We start from the raw sequence: 15529 nt of genomic DNA on the forward strand, positions 1-15529 counted from the left end.
TGCAGAACGGGATGGATGCCCTTCTCTGACCTTTCATCACGAGCCGCAGACTTGCGTTAACAGGGTTGTAATACCATAATGATTTATTTAAGCGTTCATTTCCGGCACTATACTAAGTTCTTTCAGCGCAAGAACTATGTTTCTCATCTTTGTATCTCAAAGGAGAAGCACGGCGCCTGAAACATACTAGGCACTCATTCAATAAATGTTTGTTCAAAGAATAAACGAGGAAAGGAAAGAAAAATCAGTCACGGGCGCGGACAATGTAAGTGCATCGCAGGCTTTGGCCATCAGAGGGCGCAGGCGCACCTCAGCTGGTGCGCAGGCGCGCAGGGAGGGCGGGCGCCGTGGCGGCGGCAGCGGCGGCGGCGGCGGCGGCGGCGGTCGTGGCTGCGGCCGGGGGAAGTGAATGGTTTTACCCAGAGGGCCCTGCGCCGCCTTTCTCCGCTGGCACCGGCGCTGCTCGCTGCTCCTCCTTCCCGGCCATGGCGTTCACGTTCGCGGCCTTCTGCTATATGCTGGCGCTGCTGCTCACCGCCGCGCTTATCTTCTTCGCCATCTGGCACGTGAGTAGCCGGGGCCGGGGGAAGAAGGGAGAGGAGGCGGCGCAGCCTCTTCTCGCCCCGGGTTGGCGGTCCGGGCGGCGACGGCCCGCAGAGGTGCGCGCGCCGGGCGACGGGGCCGAAGCGAGGCAGGCCGCGCGGTGAGGGCTCTATGAGCACTCCGTCTGCGAGCCGGGGGCTGCAGGTCCGGGGGGTGTGCGTCCAGGCTGCGGTGGCCCGATGGGTGCACCCGCTGTGTCCCCTCGCAGGCCGCGCGCGCCGCTACTCCTCCGTGGATGGGTGGGGCGGCCGCGGTCCTGCGGGGGCCCTTGCGGGACAGCGCTTCTCCCGCGCGGACCCTAGCCGGCCCCAGGCGCGGCATCCCCGGGGAGGATGTCAAGGGCGCACCGAGGCATGCTGCGTGCTTAGCGGGAACGAAGTTTGCCGGTTACTGTTATTTAATCACATTGTCTTTCTTTCCGGGTTTCTGCCGGAGTGTGGCCCAGATGAGATCGGATAGCCTACTTTAGATGAATTTCCAACTCTGTTTTCAGCACTTGTTGGGCGCTCTTCGAGTAGAACGCCCCCTTTTCCGGATTCTTTTCCCTTGTGAACTTTGATGCAGATTGGATTCATCACTTTGGTGACTGCGTCTCCGAACTTTTCCCCTAAATCATACTTTGACCGCCAGATTTTCTCGAGAGACACTCTTCCTAGCCGCCCGTCTTCAGGGTAGCTGGGTTCAGTAGAGGTAGTTTTAATTTGATTTCGAAAATGCTCACAAATCTTAAACTTCCCCAGGGCAGTTTTTTGTTTTCTCTTTTCTTTCTTTTTACTAACATCTTGCTGCAGGTTAGAAGCACATCCTTACTGGTTTCTATAAGGAACAAGTAAGTTCCTCGTGACAGTTCTACAACAGATTTTTAAGGATTCTTGTTTCTCTAGCACAAAATTAGAAGCAGCCTTCTGGAAGTCAGCATTCATTAAAAATGTATCTTATATTTGCTTCGCCCGCCTCATATTCTTTTAGTGGCTTCTGGAATATTAGTCTTTTGAATGATTTGGTTTTTTTAAAGATTTTATCTATTTGACAGAGATCACAAGTAGGCAGAGAGGCAGGCAGAGAGAGGGGGGGAAGCCGACTCCCCACTGAGCAGAGAGCCCGATACGGGGCTCGATCCGGGGACCCCGAGATCATGACCTGAGCTCAAGGCAGAGGCTTAACCCACGGAGCCACCAGGGGCCCCAGTCTTTTGATTGTACATGTTCATTCATGTACATTTTAAGTCAGGTTTCATCATGCCAAAAACAAAGATTTCTTAGGGAATATAGCCTGCCGGAATGATTTAAATGGCAGCAGTGTCTTGTGTTAAAAAAAAAAAAAATTCAAATGTAGAATGATAACCATGAATTATTCTCTTTTGATAAGAGTGTGATTGTGTTTGCAATTATTTTAGAACCTAATTGCAGTATAGTGGGGAATGCTTAGGTAAGCTGTTCAGTAACTGTTCCCTCAAAACGCTTGTGAGTAGGAACCAATAAATTAAGAGCAGTTTAGGCTCTTTGGTGGAAGAACAATAAATAAAGATAATTTGGAATGCAAACTAGCTCCACTTTAGTAAGCCTGTGGTGGAATTGAAATGTGTGGCTCCCTTCCATTTGTAGATGTGAATTTAAGTCATTTCCTGCTTGATGGGTACTCTTTGTCTTTTTGAGACATGAGGATTCTAAGCCAGAAAGCTGTGGATGGCTTTGTTTACATTTTGAACCTGTTTGTTTGGCTTAAGGAAAATCTGAACTGCAAAAAAAAAAAAAGGGTAATTTGGGGCACCTGGGTGGCTCAGTCAGTTAAGCATCTGCCCTTGGTTCAGGTCATAATCTTAGGGTCTTGGGATTGAGCCCTGTGTGGAGGTCCCTGCTCAGCAGGGAGTCTGCTTCTCCCTCTGCCCCTCACCCCTCTTATTCTCTCTCCGTCCCCTTCCCTCCCTCTCAAATAAATAAAATCTTAAAAAAATAATAAAAAATAAATTTTAAAAATGGGTAACTTAGTTTGTGTTGAAATGAGAATGTTTCTGATAATTTTAAGTCCTATTATAGAATTTTAAAAAATTCATTTATACTCCACAGATTAATTGAGAGCTTTTATCCTTAGGGATTTCTTCATAGTTCAGATGATTATGCATCCTTTAGGAACAGATTGAAAACTCTAAAGTATATAATTTTGATTTTTCTATTAACTACATAACCTTCAGTTTATTTTCTTAGGTCATTTAAGTATCAGAAAACTCATTTTGGAAATTTCAAATAGAAATTCAAAGAATCCTGTTTACATTAATCATTGTATGGAGGATTTTTTTTTGTGCTAACGGTTACATCTGTCAGTTTACTCCTAGTTCATGTGATTGATACTCTGTGGAGAGTAGACATAAGAGCATAGGTATGTTTGAACAGAAGTCATTCCCTAAAGACATGCATCAAATTTGAAGGTATTCTGAATTGCATAGTTTGTTATCTTTAGGTATATATCTGTTCTGCCTTAACACTTCTGTGGGACTTTTGTGAATATCTTTGTCCAGATGCACAGTCACTAAAGATAACGAAAACCAGTAGGTTAATCTTTACAGAAGAGTTGAAAAGTCCAGCTTATCGTGCTCAAACAGAAGCTCATACAGTAACATACCCGTTAAAAGATCCCTTGAGGTCACCTGAAGAAAATGTCCAGTCAAAAGAGTTAGTTTTAAAACATAAGATTTATATTCTGCTATTAAATTGGATCTTACTATAGGCAAGTAATTTTATTTGCGAGAGAGTCCTTACTTTGAACTTTATTACTAAGACGCATTGGGGATATATCACACAGCAAATGTCAGGTATTTGGTTAATAATATCCATAAGTAATCAGAAATTAGTATCTTCTAGTTGTACATTTATTTATTTCTTCTTTTTAAAAGATTTTATTTATTTATCTGATAGATAGAGATCACAAGTAGGCAGAGAGGCAGGCAGAGAGAGAGAAAGGAGGAAGCAGGCTCTCCACAGAGCAGAGAGCCCGATGTGGGGCTCGATGTGGGGCTCGACCCCAGGATCCTGGGATCATGACCCGAGCCGAAGGCAGAGGCTTTAACCCACTGAGCCACCCAGGTGCCCCTACATTTATATTTTTAACATTTATAACATTTATACATGTTAGGTTTCATTAACAAAGACAAATGCCTTTTGGTAAGTTCTGTATTCTTTTTAAGCCAGCCACCCCCCTCCACCCCCCGACTGGCCTCTGTCCCTTTCCTTCAATAGATATTGATTGAACATTTAAGTATGTGCCCCGGCTAGGGACATAGCAGCCAGTACAACAAAATTGTCATGGAGTTTACATCTTGATGTCTAATTATGTTTTTCTATTCCTATTTTAGATAGAATTTTTATTTGGTCAGGTTGGTTCATTTTGTAAAATTCTAGAAATTAAAAAACAACAACCATCTTTTTATGAAGTGAAGAACTTTAACAGGTAAATAAGCCAGCACAGTAAAAGCTAGGAATAGGGAACTCCATTGATTACTGGTAATATTGAGTAACACAGCCTCACACACGAAGATACTATTCCTAATTCACAAGTGGAAAGGCAGACTGAGTTCTCTATCTCCTGCATGACCAGTGGCAGCAACTAAAATCATTCTCCTATAAACTTGGTGCCTATGGCTTCTTATTTTGACATCTGACCAAGTACCACAAAGTGGTGTGTTGCCCTTATTTTGATTTTTAATACATTTTGACTTTGAAGTTGTGCATTAAGTGACCCTGTTTTACAGCCACATTTCTCCAGAGTGTAGACAAAAACAATCTTTTCATATTTTTCATAAGTGGATGAAATCTCTCTCCTGTTACCACATTTATAACTGTTTGACTCCTCTTACTGTGAGAAGTTGGTCTTACCTGGGTTACCCTTCTTCAGTTTTTAGTTTGGTGACCTCGGGAAATCACCCTCAAGTGTAGGAGATGTGCATAGGACCCAGAAGGAGGTTAGATGGATGACTTTTATCATGGCCTTGAACGGGGCAGCTCTTGCTTCTATGATGCCATTAGGTGCATTAGAACAAGATGCCTCTTGGGGCAGAAGAATTAGGAAAATCCTCCTGCCCGCGCAGACAAGCTTCTCCGTGCAGAGCCTGATGTACAGCCGATGCCAGGGTGCACGGGCTGGCTTTGAGCTTCCATCCTGGCCTTCTGTCCCATGCAGAAATTGCGCGACTCTGTGTGGCAGTCCAGGCCTGGTATTCCTCTATTCTGAGGCCATTTCTTGTTATTCCCTATTGAAGCAGGACTTTGAAATGTATGTATTTGGGCACAGTGGGAACAAACTGAAGCATGTGAGTCCATCTCTAGTGTCCCACTGAGCCCTGATGTGGGTGGGGCACGCACAAATGATCGAAAATACTTCACCGGGGGCCCCTGGGTGGCTCAGTGGGTTAAAGCCGCTGCCTTCGGCTCAGGTTGTGATCCCGGGGTCCTGGGATGGAGTCCCGCATTGGGCTCTCTGCTCAGTGGGGAGCCTGCTCCTCCTCTCTCTCTGCCTGCCTCTCTCTGCCTACTTGTGATCTCTGTCAAATAAATAAATAAAATCTTAAAAAAAAAAAAAAAACTTCACCCCAAGGGACACACAAACCTGTACACAGATACTCCACTGGAAGAAATGCCATATTGGTAGTATCATAAAGCCCTGTGCTCTGGGGCTCTTAGACATGTATGCAATTATTTCTGCCCCAGGGGAGTCAGGGAAACCTGCAGAGTGGAGCTGATGTAGGAAGAGGGTTTTTAGATGACGAATTTTTTTTTTTTTAAAGATTTTATTTATTTATTTGACAGAGATCACAAGTAGGCAGAGAGGCAGGCAGAGAGAGAGAGAGGAGGAAGCAAGCTCCCCGCGGAGCAGAGAGCCCAGGACCCAGAGATTATGACCTGAGCCGAAGGCAGAGGCTTTAACCCACTGAGCCAACCAGGTTCCCCTAGGATGACGAGTTTTGATAGAAAAGATCATTTTAAGAAGAGAAAATAATTTGAATAGAGGCATTGAAAAATTGAAAATTGAAGATATTTATCACAGTGATACCAGATCATAAATGGTATTATTTATTAGGACATAGTGAATTTACTGTAAATTGGTACATGTAGTATTGGTATACTTTTGCTTTTGTTTTATTAACTTTATTCAATTATCATTTGATGATGAGGCAGTTTTGTTGCTGCTTTTTATTAAAGGTCCTAACTAACTTTAATTTTATTTTAGATTATAGCTTTTGATGAACTGAAGACTGATTACAAGAATCCTATAGACCAGTGTAATACCCTGAATCCTGTAAGTTATAATATAGGATTTTTCTTTAGATTTTTAAACTGTTTTTGCTCTTAATATAATTTGAAAATGGCCAATATACTCAGTGGCATGACATATTTGTTCTTTTTGAAGTAGGCAGGATTTACAAAAACACTCTTTCTCCTGCTTGACTGTTCTATTATTAATCTGCCAGTGATCTTGTCAGCTGTCATACTAACATTCTTCCAATCTGCTTTTTACATTGTCGGCCAAAGACAGTTGAAAAGGTCAAAAAGATTAAAAGAGTCAAAATTGCATTAAAGGTGTGTACTGCTTTTTAGTTTAATGTTTTAATGCTACATTCATTTCATGGGGAGGGTTAGGGCATTTGTATTTGTAAAATGTTCTGTTTGGTGTGCTTGTTCATATGCCTGTTGAGGATTATGATTTCATGAAATTCCGCATTTTATGCAAATGTTTGCTTGCTGGCCCAGTCAAGTAGGGAAAGCTGTTAAATGCTTATGCATTTTTAAAAATGTTATAACCATAGGCACTTTTATATTAAATTATTTTGTGCAGTGTTTGAAAGTTGGTTAACAGGAAATGACTTTAGTAGATGGTAAGATGGTTTTTCTGTTGTGACTTATTGGGAGATAGTCCCAAAGTGGAGTCTTCAGTATCATGTCTGCTTTTATCTTTCGTTATGTCTATTCTGGAATTAATTATTCACTCTTTCAGTGATGTTTATTCAGAACCTTTTAGGTGGATAGCTCTTTCCTTAGGCTCTGGAATCAGTCGTGCTGACCTTTGGACTCACGCTGCCAGAATTTTGTGGATAACAGTTGGTCTACAAATGTCTACATAGTTATTTCTAATATAGATCCATTCTAAATTTCTAAGCCAGATTTGTCTTACACTAAGTTCTGAGCTCTGATGGATTTCGTTATAACATGGCTCCATTGTGCTTAGGGATTTATATATATTTTTGGCTTCATTCAGTTTATTCATTTAGGAAGATTCTCCTTTAACCTGTAGGTTTGATTTTGCCTAATTGGTCAGAAGCTGAAAGGTTGTTTGTAAGAAGACCGTGGGTATGTCTCCAAGAAATAGAATATAATAATTTATCTTAAAAATTACTTAAGATGAGAACTTGTGTAGGCTTTAGTTGTCTAAAACTATAAGACACTAGCACACCAAAGGGATCTTATTTAGAAAGGGGTCTTTAAAGTGAGTGTGCTACTTTATCATTGTTTCCTCTATAAATAGGAGTGATGCGATGGATTTTTAGTTTGTCTCTAGAGAACTGCTACAGTAAGACTTGATGTCTTGATGACAATTAAAAGTATTAACTTACTAGCTGTTTCTCTGTTCTTACGAAATAAAATAGGTGAAGAATCTGCTTTCTCATTGGAAAGTAATAAGGTTGATTGTAAAGTTTCTTAACCTACTGTTGAAACTGATTGTTACCAAGAGAATAAGGAACCAAAATTTCTTTTTTTGACATTTGTTCATTAATAGTATTCTGTCTTCTTTGGCTTCTCATTACTTAAAATAACCAAACGATGATGAGGATGATAAGAGCTGAAATCAGATGAGGGCTTTCCTGGGCAACAGGCGCTGTGCTTTCCTTGAGCTTTTTCATTCAGTGCTCATGACCAGCCTAAAGGGTAGGTGTATTGCCATTCTCTTTAATAGGAGGATAGGCTGCGGCTTAGCAGGGTTGAAGCACTATACCAGTAGGGTCACACAGCTAAGGTAGAACCAGCATTTGAACCCAGACAACTGGATTTTTACACTCATGCTTTGGTATTTCCCTAATTTATGGTAAGTTTAAGAGGGACCAATTTAATTTTTACATGTGTGTGATTTCTGACTCTCCTTCATGGAAGGAAATTCTCACTTAAAAAAATACATGTGCTTAGGACCTCCTAATGCTACATAGATTAGAAGGAGGTTTTTGCAACAGCACAAGTTAGTGTTCGGATAGGGTGCCGATAATTGGCTTACTAGCAGTGCATCTGACAGTTTTCCCTATTTAAAATTTGTTTTGACAATTCTGCCAAAGTATGGGGGAAGACAAATATTATTTTTAAAAATGTGAGCCTTAACTAGAGAATATTATGATTTGCATTTAAGTACTATCATTTCAGCCATATTTGCATGAGGAATTTTTTTGGGTACTAGCTTTTGGGTAAACATTGGTTCCTAAATGGAACGATTTTTGTGCCACTTACGGGGAAATTTCACCACTAAAGAATGATTGGAGTGGACTGGTTTTTATAAGAGATGCATTATAAAAGTTTCTGGATGTTTTTGAGGAGAAAGGAGTGTGGCATGTGTTTCATATTAGAACTGGAAGAGTTGCAGATTATCCGTATTCTCACTCTTATTAAAGTATATTGTTTAAGAACCATAGGTATTGTGCATTCAAAATAATTTTCTCCCCATATCTCAGTCTGGAAGTGTAGGGTGAAAACTTGAATGATGATTTGTATTGTTAGCTATCACTTGGCTTTGGAGAGCTGAGATAGACTTATATTGTAAAGAAAACTCCTGTAATTTAAACTAGCATTATAAACAGCTCTAGTGGAACTCCTACTACAATATTTATTTTTCTTGGTTTGTCCTGGTTGTAGTTCTTGTGTTTCAAAGATTTCCTGTGGACATTTTCTTGTTTTCTTGCAGATGTTTTGATTTTGATTTAATTACATGGAGGCGTAATGGTTCGTATTATTTACAAGTTTATATACATATGCGGAGTTTATCTTTTGTTATTATATTGCTTAAGTTTGTAGAAGATACCTGGTTAGTAATATAGATTAGTTGGTTTTACTGGAATTTCATTTAAAATATTATTCATTAAAAAACTTTGCTTTACAGCTTTGAAATGGAAAAAGTGACTTGGGAGTATTATAAAGTGGGCTTGAATATGTAGTACAATTGTAATTATTTATACAGCAACGGTTTCCTCTCAGAAATGATCTGATGATGTTGAGGATTCATATAATTTTACTTTGGTATGACACAGTCATTTGAGAAGCTGGCTCTGTGTCTGTGACTTGCAGGAAGTTATTTAGCTTAAACTTGCAATGAAAAGTTTGGGACTTTCATTTAACAGAGTCATTAGGCTGAATGAAGTCTTTAGGATGAAAAAGATTTGTTAAAAATAAAGCATGAATTTTTGGTCATATTATAAAAAGCATTTTGCTTGAATTAATTTTTCTCATTTAGTACCACCTACAATAAAAAAAAAATCATTTTGTTTTTGAGTTCTGAGTGTCTCCTGGTCTGCTGTGTCTGTAGAAGTTCACTGGAAAGCAGGTTTAAAGAAGCAGGAAGCCATGTTAGAATTGGAGCTCAGGAACCGGGAAAATTTCAATTTTATGGTTCAGAACTGTCTTTTCCCTCCTACATTGCAGAATGCACATTGTTTGCATCTGTGTATATTAGTATTCTTTCCCCCCCGACTGTGCTGAGATTATTGGCTTTTGGCTTTCCATTGAAAAATTACTTTTGTGATAATGTGATGTGGTTTGCTAAATATTATTTATGTAGCATTCCTGGTTTCTGTTAAAAGCTTTAAAACACTAATGTGTAAAATATTCTAAAAGGGAGTTTTGTTTTGTGGATTTTTTTTATCATGTTGCATGTGACCAGATACCTCCTTTTTGTATTTTTATCATTACTGAATGGTGGAAAGAAAAAGTATTCCAGGTGATCAGCAAATAACTGAACTGTCTGGGTAGTAACTTTGTGTAATTTAACCTGTTACTGTAAGAATATGAGTTTTAAATTTTAGGTTTTATTTATTCTTTTAGGGCAAGCCATATCATCTGGACAGTTTGCTTGTAATTCTGCTTTTGGTAAAAAGTTAAATATGGAAACAGACCTCAGTACCATCTTTCTGGCCTGATTCTTAGAAAGCAGTGAATTTTTTTTCATTATGGAAACTTGGTTGCCACCTGCTTTCAAATTAGCATTTGACATACTGCCAAGGCATTTTGATAACTGGCTTGTATTTTTCTTCCAGCTTGTACTCCCAGAGTACCTCATCCACGCTTTCTTCTGTGTCATGTTTCTTTGTGCAGCAGAGTGGCTTACGCTGGGTCTCAATATGCCCCTCTTGGCATATCATATTTGGAGGTAATATTTAGATATATTTCTAATACTTTACCTAATTATATTTTAATTACACTATGGTTGATACAGTTATCTTGCATGCTAGTCACCTAAATGAAAACTGAAAATTGGTTGGCATTTATTTTAAAAATCTAGCAGATGAACAAATCACTGTTTCAATACCTTTTATGGTGCTTACTTTGTTACCCTTTAAAGGAGTTTTTCAAAAAGTGAGTTTTAATTTACATACAATAGTGTACATAAGTCTGAAGCCCTGTCCCTGTCAGTTACCCCTGTACCTCCCCGGGACAGCAGTGACCTCTGTCAACTTGTATAAGTTTTGCCCATCTTTGAACTTCACATAATTCAAAATGTACAGGGTGTCTAACTTCTTTCTCCATGTTTATGATTTTAAATTTGGTTGTTTATAAAATATATTTACATTTCATAACTACTAAAAGTTATGTCTGATCTATATAATAGAGTTAGAGGGTTGTTTTTTTTTTTAAAGATTTTATTTATTTATTTATTTGACAGACAGAGATTACAAGTAGGCAGAGAGGCAGGCAGAGAGAGAGGAGGAAGCAGGATCTCCGCGGAGCAGAGAGCCTGATGCGGGGCTCGATCCCAGGACTCTGGGATCATGACCTGAGCCGAAGGCAGAGGCTTTAACCCAGTGAGCCACCCAGGCATCCCTAGAGGAGTTTTTTTTTTTTTTTTTTTTTAATAGGAATATTAAAAATCTCATTGCTCTTGGGAAATATACTTAAGAAGTATTTAGGTGTAAAGTGGTATCACATCTGTAACTGATGGTATCACATCTGTTTTGTAAAAAAATGTGTGCATATTTGGAGGTAAGACTAAAAAGAGAACGGTAAAGCTGTGTGATTAATGTGAGCATTTGGAACATTTTGGTGAAGTGTTCTTGCACCTTTTCTGTAAGCCTGAAATTATGTTAAAAAGTTATTAAAAGGAAGAAAAATCTCACTTCATTTTTACAGTTATTTTTCTTTTTCTTGTGTTTATGAAATTGTCAGGGAGACCAGATAGGACTTGTTTAACTGTCCTGATCTCTTATAGGGGCTCTTGTTTTAAAATTAAGATGATAAGAGGAAAGAACTCCACCCTAGAACTAAAGTTACTCTTCCCTGTGTGGACCACCTCTCATTGCAACAAATGTTACTGGAGAAGAAAACCCCTCCTTCCCATCTTAAAGGTTGTCTTCCTGTTTGGACCGGCTAATTGACTGTGTTTATTACAGGTATATGAGTAGACCAGTGATGAGTGGACCAGGACTCTATGACCCTACAACCATCATGAATGCAGACATTTTAGCTTATTGTCAGAAAGAAGGCTGGTGCAAATTAGCTTTTTATCTTCTAGCATTTTTTTACTACCTATACGGGTAAGTTTAAAAATAAAATGAATATATGATTTCCTTTTGCTTCCAAAAAAGTCTGTAGGTATTATGGTCTTAACACCTTAAAATCCACTAAAAGAAGAACTCAGTGTCTTGCATGGTGGAGACTGGTAATGGCGCAGTGCACGCCCCAAACGCACGCACACTGACTATGATTATAAACTGGTACTTGTCAAGGCGGCCAGCTGGTGTGCAATCAGAGGCAAAAATTTTGTGCAGGGGAGCTGCTTCCTAAATTTTCGGACATAGTCGGTCAGTGAAGGATAATCCTCATTCTCCTGGCAAAGTGATGGCCTTGAGAGGATTGCAAAAAAGTGTGTTTGCAAAAAAATGTTTGCTTGGCTTCACTGTCTATTTTGAGATGATGTTTGATTTTTTTGTCATTCTTTACAAACTGTATGCTCTACCCTTTATTTTCTGGCTTGCTTGACCTGAATGGGCTGAATGAAAGACGGATCTGTCCTATATGATGTTGCAGTTATTGATTCTTCTCCCTTTATTCCATGATGGACTCATATCATTCCTCTAGTTCAGGGTTTCTCAACCTCAGCACTATTGACATTTTGGGCTGGATAAATCTTTGTTGTGGGGGCTCTCCTGGGCACTGCGGGGTGTTGAGCAGTGTCCCTGGCCTCTACCCACTAGACGCCAGCAGTACCTCCTTTGGTCACCAAGACGAAAACTGTATCTAGATGGTGCCAGATGGGGCAAAAACCAGCCCTGGTTGAGAACCACCACCCTAGATGTCCTGTAGATTCTCATTAAAACGAGAAAAGGACACAAGTATGGAATTAGATTTCTTTAAGCCACATAAATCTACTTTATTTATTTACTTTATTTATTTACTCTATTTTTTTTACTTTATTTATTTACTCTATTTTTTTATTAATAAAATCTAATCTATTTTATTAACATATATTCAACCAGAGGACATTCCACCTGATTCTTTTCTTTCTTTTTTTTTTTTAAAGTTTTTATTTATTTATTTGACAGAGAGATAGAGAGAGTGCACAAGTAGGCAGAGCGGCAGGCAGAGGGAGAGGGAGCCCGATGAAGGGCTTGATCCCTCATGACCCGAGCCAAAGGCAGACGCTTAACCGACTGAGCCACCCAGCGCCCCTCTTTATTTCGAAAAAGCACTTTCTGTGTGTCGGGCACTGTTCAGGTAGCCACACATATACACAGCTGCTGTCTCCAGGTACCGAACAGACTGAGCCACCCAGGCGCCCCTTGATTTTCAAACTATGAAGAAAATTAGCTGTGTAAGATGGAATTGTAATCATTCAGCATCTTCCTATTCCCCTCTCCTTTTTGTTACTTGAAAACTTGCTAAGTATTAGATGGTAGGTTTATATTCTTATTTCTTTTTATTTCATATAAGTTTCCATTATGGAAAACAATGAAGTATGAGACTGAAATTTATGTAAAAGGTATGTTTATGCTTTTAGAGGTTATAATTGTGAAAATGAGTAGCCTTTAGTGCATTTGCAGATGCTCATTTACGAAACAAAAATAGTAAGTTCTGAAAAGTGAAATGCCAGGTGTCATTTTCATTTCCTGTTAATTTTCATTTTTTCAGTTTCTTTAACAAATGCCTAGAACAGTGCTGGCATATAGCAGACACTTCAGATGTATTTGTTGAGGGGTGCCTGGGTGGCTTAGCTGGTTAAGTGTTTGACTAGATCTCAGCTTAGGTCTTGATCTCAGGGTCATGAGTTCAAGCCCCATGTTGGGCTTCATGCTCGCTGTGGAGCCTACTTAATTAAAAAAAGACACACTTGTTGAAAGGAAGAAATGAATCATTGAATAAATGATAATATCGGAGATGTACAGTTGAGGGAAAATGTTCACCAGGAGATGGTGGCACTAGGTCATTTCATTTCTGCTTTAAATTGTTAATTGATTTTACACAACCCTTTGCTTTGTATTTCCACATAGAGATCCGTGCTTTTGAACCATGCCTTTCCCACATCATTCTGGTAAAATTGCCCTGAATTAAATGGTTATTTTTATTTTGCTCATTTGTGCACTTTATCAGCCCCGTTGCTATTGTCTAGAGCCTTTCTCTAATGGGGAGGTTTCTTAATTGACCATTCCCATCTGTAAAATGGGGATAATAATGGCACCCACCTCCTGGGACTGCTTGGAGGACTCAGCGAGGTCATGTACATAAAAGATCTGGTGGAGGGCCCTGCATGACGTGAGCCCTCCGGAGATGCTCGCTGCTATTGTTAGACAGCTCCGGAGCAGTGTACTGTTTGGATTGCTTCTCTAAGCTCTGGTCCCCTATTAAGCTTTCAGCTGTGCTGTTCTACTTGCTAAAATTGGAAAAGAAATAGGGGACAACCACAGCACATGCACTGAGCCAAGTTCTACCTTAAGTAGAAGTCCATAAATGCACATTGAGATCATACTGCGAACTGGTTGGTCGTTGGTCTTTTCACTTTCTTTGGCGGCGTGATACTATACATGTTTGCTGTGTAAAGCAGACTCAGCTTTTTGGTGCTTTTAGTTTTGCTAGTTAGAACGTTTGAATTAATAGGCTTTTTCTTCTTTTCAGCATGATCTATGTTTTGGTGAGCTCTTAGAACAACACACAGAAGAATTGGTCCAGTAAGTGCATGCAAAAAGCCACCAAATGAAGGGATTCTATCCAGCAAGATCCTGTTTCCAAGAGTAGCCTATGGAATCTGATCAGTTACTTTAAAAAAATGACTCCTTATTTTTTAAATGTTTCCACATTTTTTGCTTGTGGAAAGACTGTTTTCATATGTTATACATGGATAAAGAATTTAAATGGAATTACGTATAAATTAATATAAAATGATTACCTCTGGTATTGACAGGTATGAATTTGCACTCCCTAAGGAACAGCCATAATCCCTTGTATGATTGCATTAATTATTGACTATCCTTAGTCCATTGGAAGCTTTTGTTATATATAGGAACTTGTAGGGCTCATTTTGGTTTATTGAAATGCCGTCTAATTATAAATTAGCTGTAGATATCAGGTGCTTCTGATGAACTGAAAATATATATCCGACTTGTGGGAAACTTCATGGGTTTCCTCATTTATCATGTATGTGATTATATATGGACACATTACAAAATAAGAAGAGTGGGATTTTTTTCCCTTCAACTTGAATATTATCCCTGTATATTGCATGAATGAGAGATTTCCCATATTTCCATCAGAGTAATATACTTGCTTTAATTCTTAAGCATAAGTGACCATGATATAAAAACATATGCTGAATTACTTGTGAAGAATGCATTTAAAGCTATTTTAAATGTGTTTTAATTTGTAAGATATCACTTAATAAGAAATTGGTTATTATACCTACTGTTCTAATCTGGTGGTAAAGGTATTCTTAAGAATTTGCAAGTACTTTAGATTTTCAAAACTGAATGAGAGAGAACATTGTATAACCGTCCTGCTGTTCCTTTAGTGCAATACAATAAAACTCTGAAATTAACTTATTTTCAGTGCCTTGTTTTAAGATTACAAATAGCTATTTCTTACACTTGCTTAATCCATAATAAAGACATATTACTGTCAGTTTTTTAAAAAAAATAGTAGAGTACGATATCGTGTATGTGCGTGTGTTGTTGTTGTTGTTGTTTTTTTAATATCATGCCTGCATCTAAAAAGGAGTATTTTTAAATGGCTGAAAGCACATTACCCTCTGTCACCATTTGACAAGACTTAGAACACTGATGGCACAGCATCATCATTTTTCTTAACCAATTTAAAAAATTATTGTGAGACTTAAAATGTTAAAAATATTCCCCCCTTTCTGAAACAGCAGGTTTCAAGGAAAAATAACTTGTTAAATTTGACTTTTTATTGCTGCTTGTAAGGCAGGTAAATTATGGCTTGCATGTTTGGGGAAGAATTCTTGGGCTTTATTTGGAATGAGGTAGTTAAGGCAATTGAAAATAGTGTAAGTGCTTCAGAAGTTCTTAAAAGATCAGAGAAAGAAAACCACATAATGCTCATGGGAGTTTGATGGATGAGTCTGTGCAATTCTTATTCTGAGAGCTCTTTGAATTCGATGCTGTTGAATTCTCAGCAGAGAAAATGCCTCCCCACCTTTGGGAGAGTAGATGTTAACATTTGGGATCGCGTGACAGGGTGAG

General features: G+C 39.1%; 1 protein-coding gene across 2 annotated transcripts; it reads left to right on the plus strand.

The window, feature by feature from the left end:
• The first annotated feature begins 377 nt into the window (after nt 1-377).
• On the plus strand, nt 378-14869 carry CNIH1 (cornichon family AMPA receptor auxiliary protein 1). 2 transcript variants are annotated; one of them, XM_032875352.1, is made up of 6 exons: nt 378-566; nt 5824-5892; nt 6126-6173; nt 9881-9993; nt 11231-11374; nt 13950-14869. In XM_032875352.1, the coding sequence occupies exons 1-6, from the start codon at nt 486-488 to the stop codon at nt 13975-13977; spliced, it is 483 nt and encodes a 160-aa protein (XP_032731243.1). In that variant the 5' UTR covers nt 378-485; the 3' UTR covers nt 13978-14869. The 2 variants fall into 2 exon arrangements, with proteins under 2 accessions (XP_032731243.1, XP_032731244.1); XM_032875353.1 differs by lacking the exon at nt 6126-6173 and having other exon boundaries at nt 384-566.
• The last annotated feature ends 660 nt before the right edge of the window (nt 14870-15529 follow it).

The sequence above is a fragment of the Lontra canadensis genome, unplaced genomic scaffold (genome assembly GCF_010015895.1).
Source record: "Lontra canadensis isolate GAN:19392208 unplaced genomic scaffold, GSC_riverotter_1.0 scaffold55, whole genome shotgun sequence".
NCBI lineage: Eukaryota > Metazoa > Chordata > Mammalia > Carnivora > Mustelidae > Lontra > Lontra canadensis.

Bases quoted from the DNA above. Each gene is read 5' to 3' on its own strand.
- CNIH1 (XM_032875352.1), top strand. From the start codon at position 486: ATGGCGTTCACGTTCGCGGCCTTCTGCTATATGCTGGCGCTGCTGCTC. The intron at 6,174-9,880 runs GTGTGTACTGCT...TTTTTCTTCCAG, and splicing joins GAGTCAAAATTGCATTAAAG to CTTGTACTCCCAGAGTACCT. The intron at 9,994-11,230 runs GTAATATTTAGA...TGTTTATTACAG, and splicing joins TTGGCATATCATATTTGGAG to GTATATGAGTAGACCAGTGA.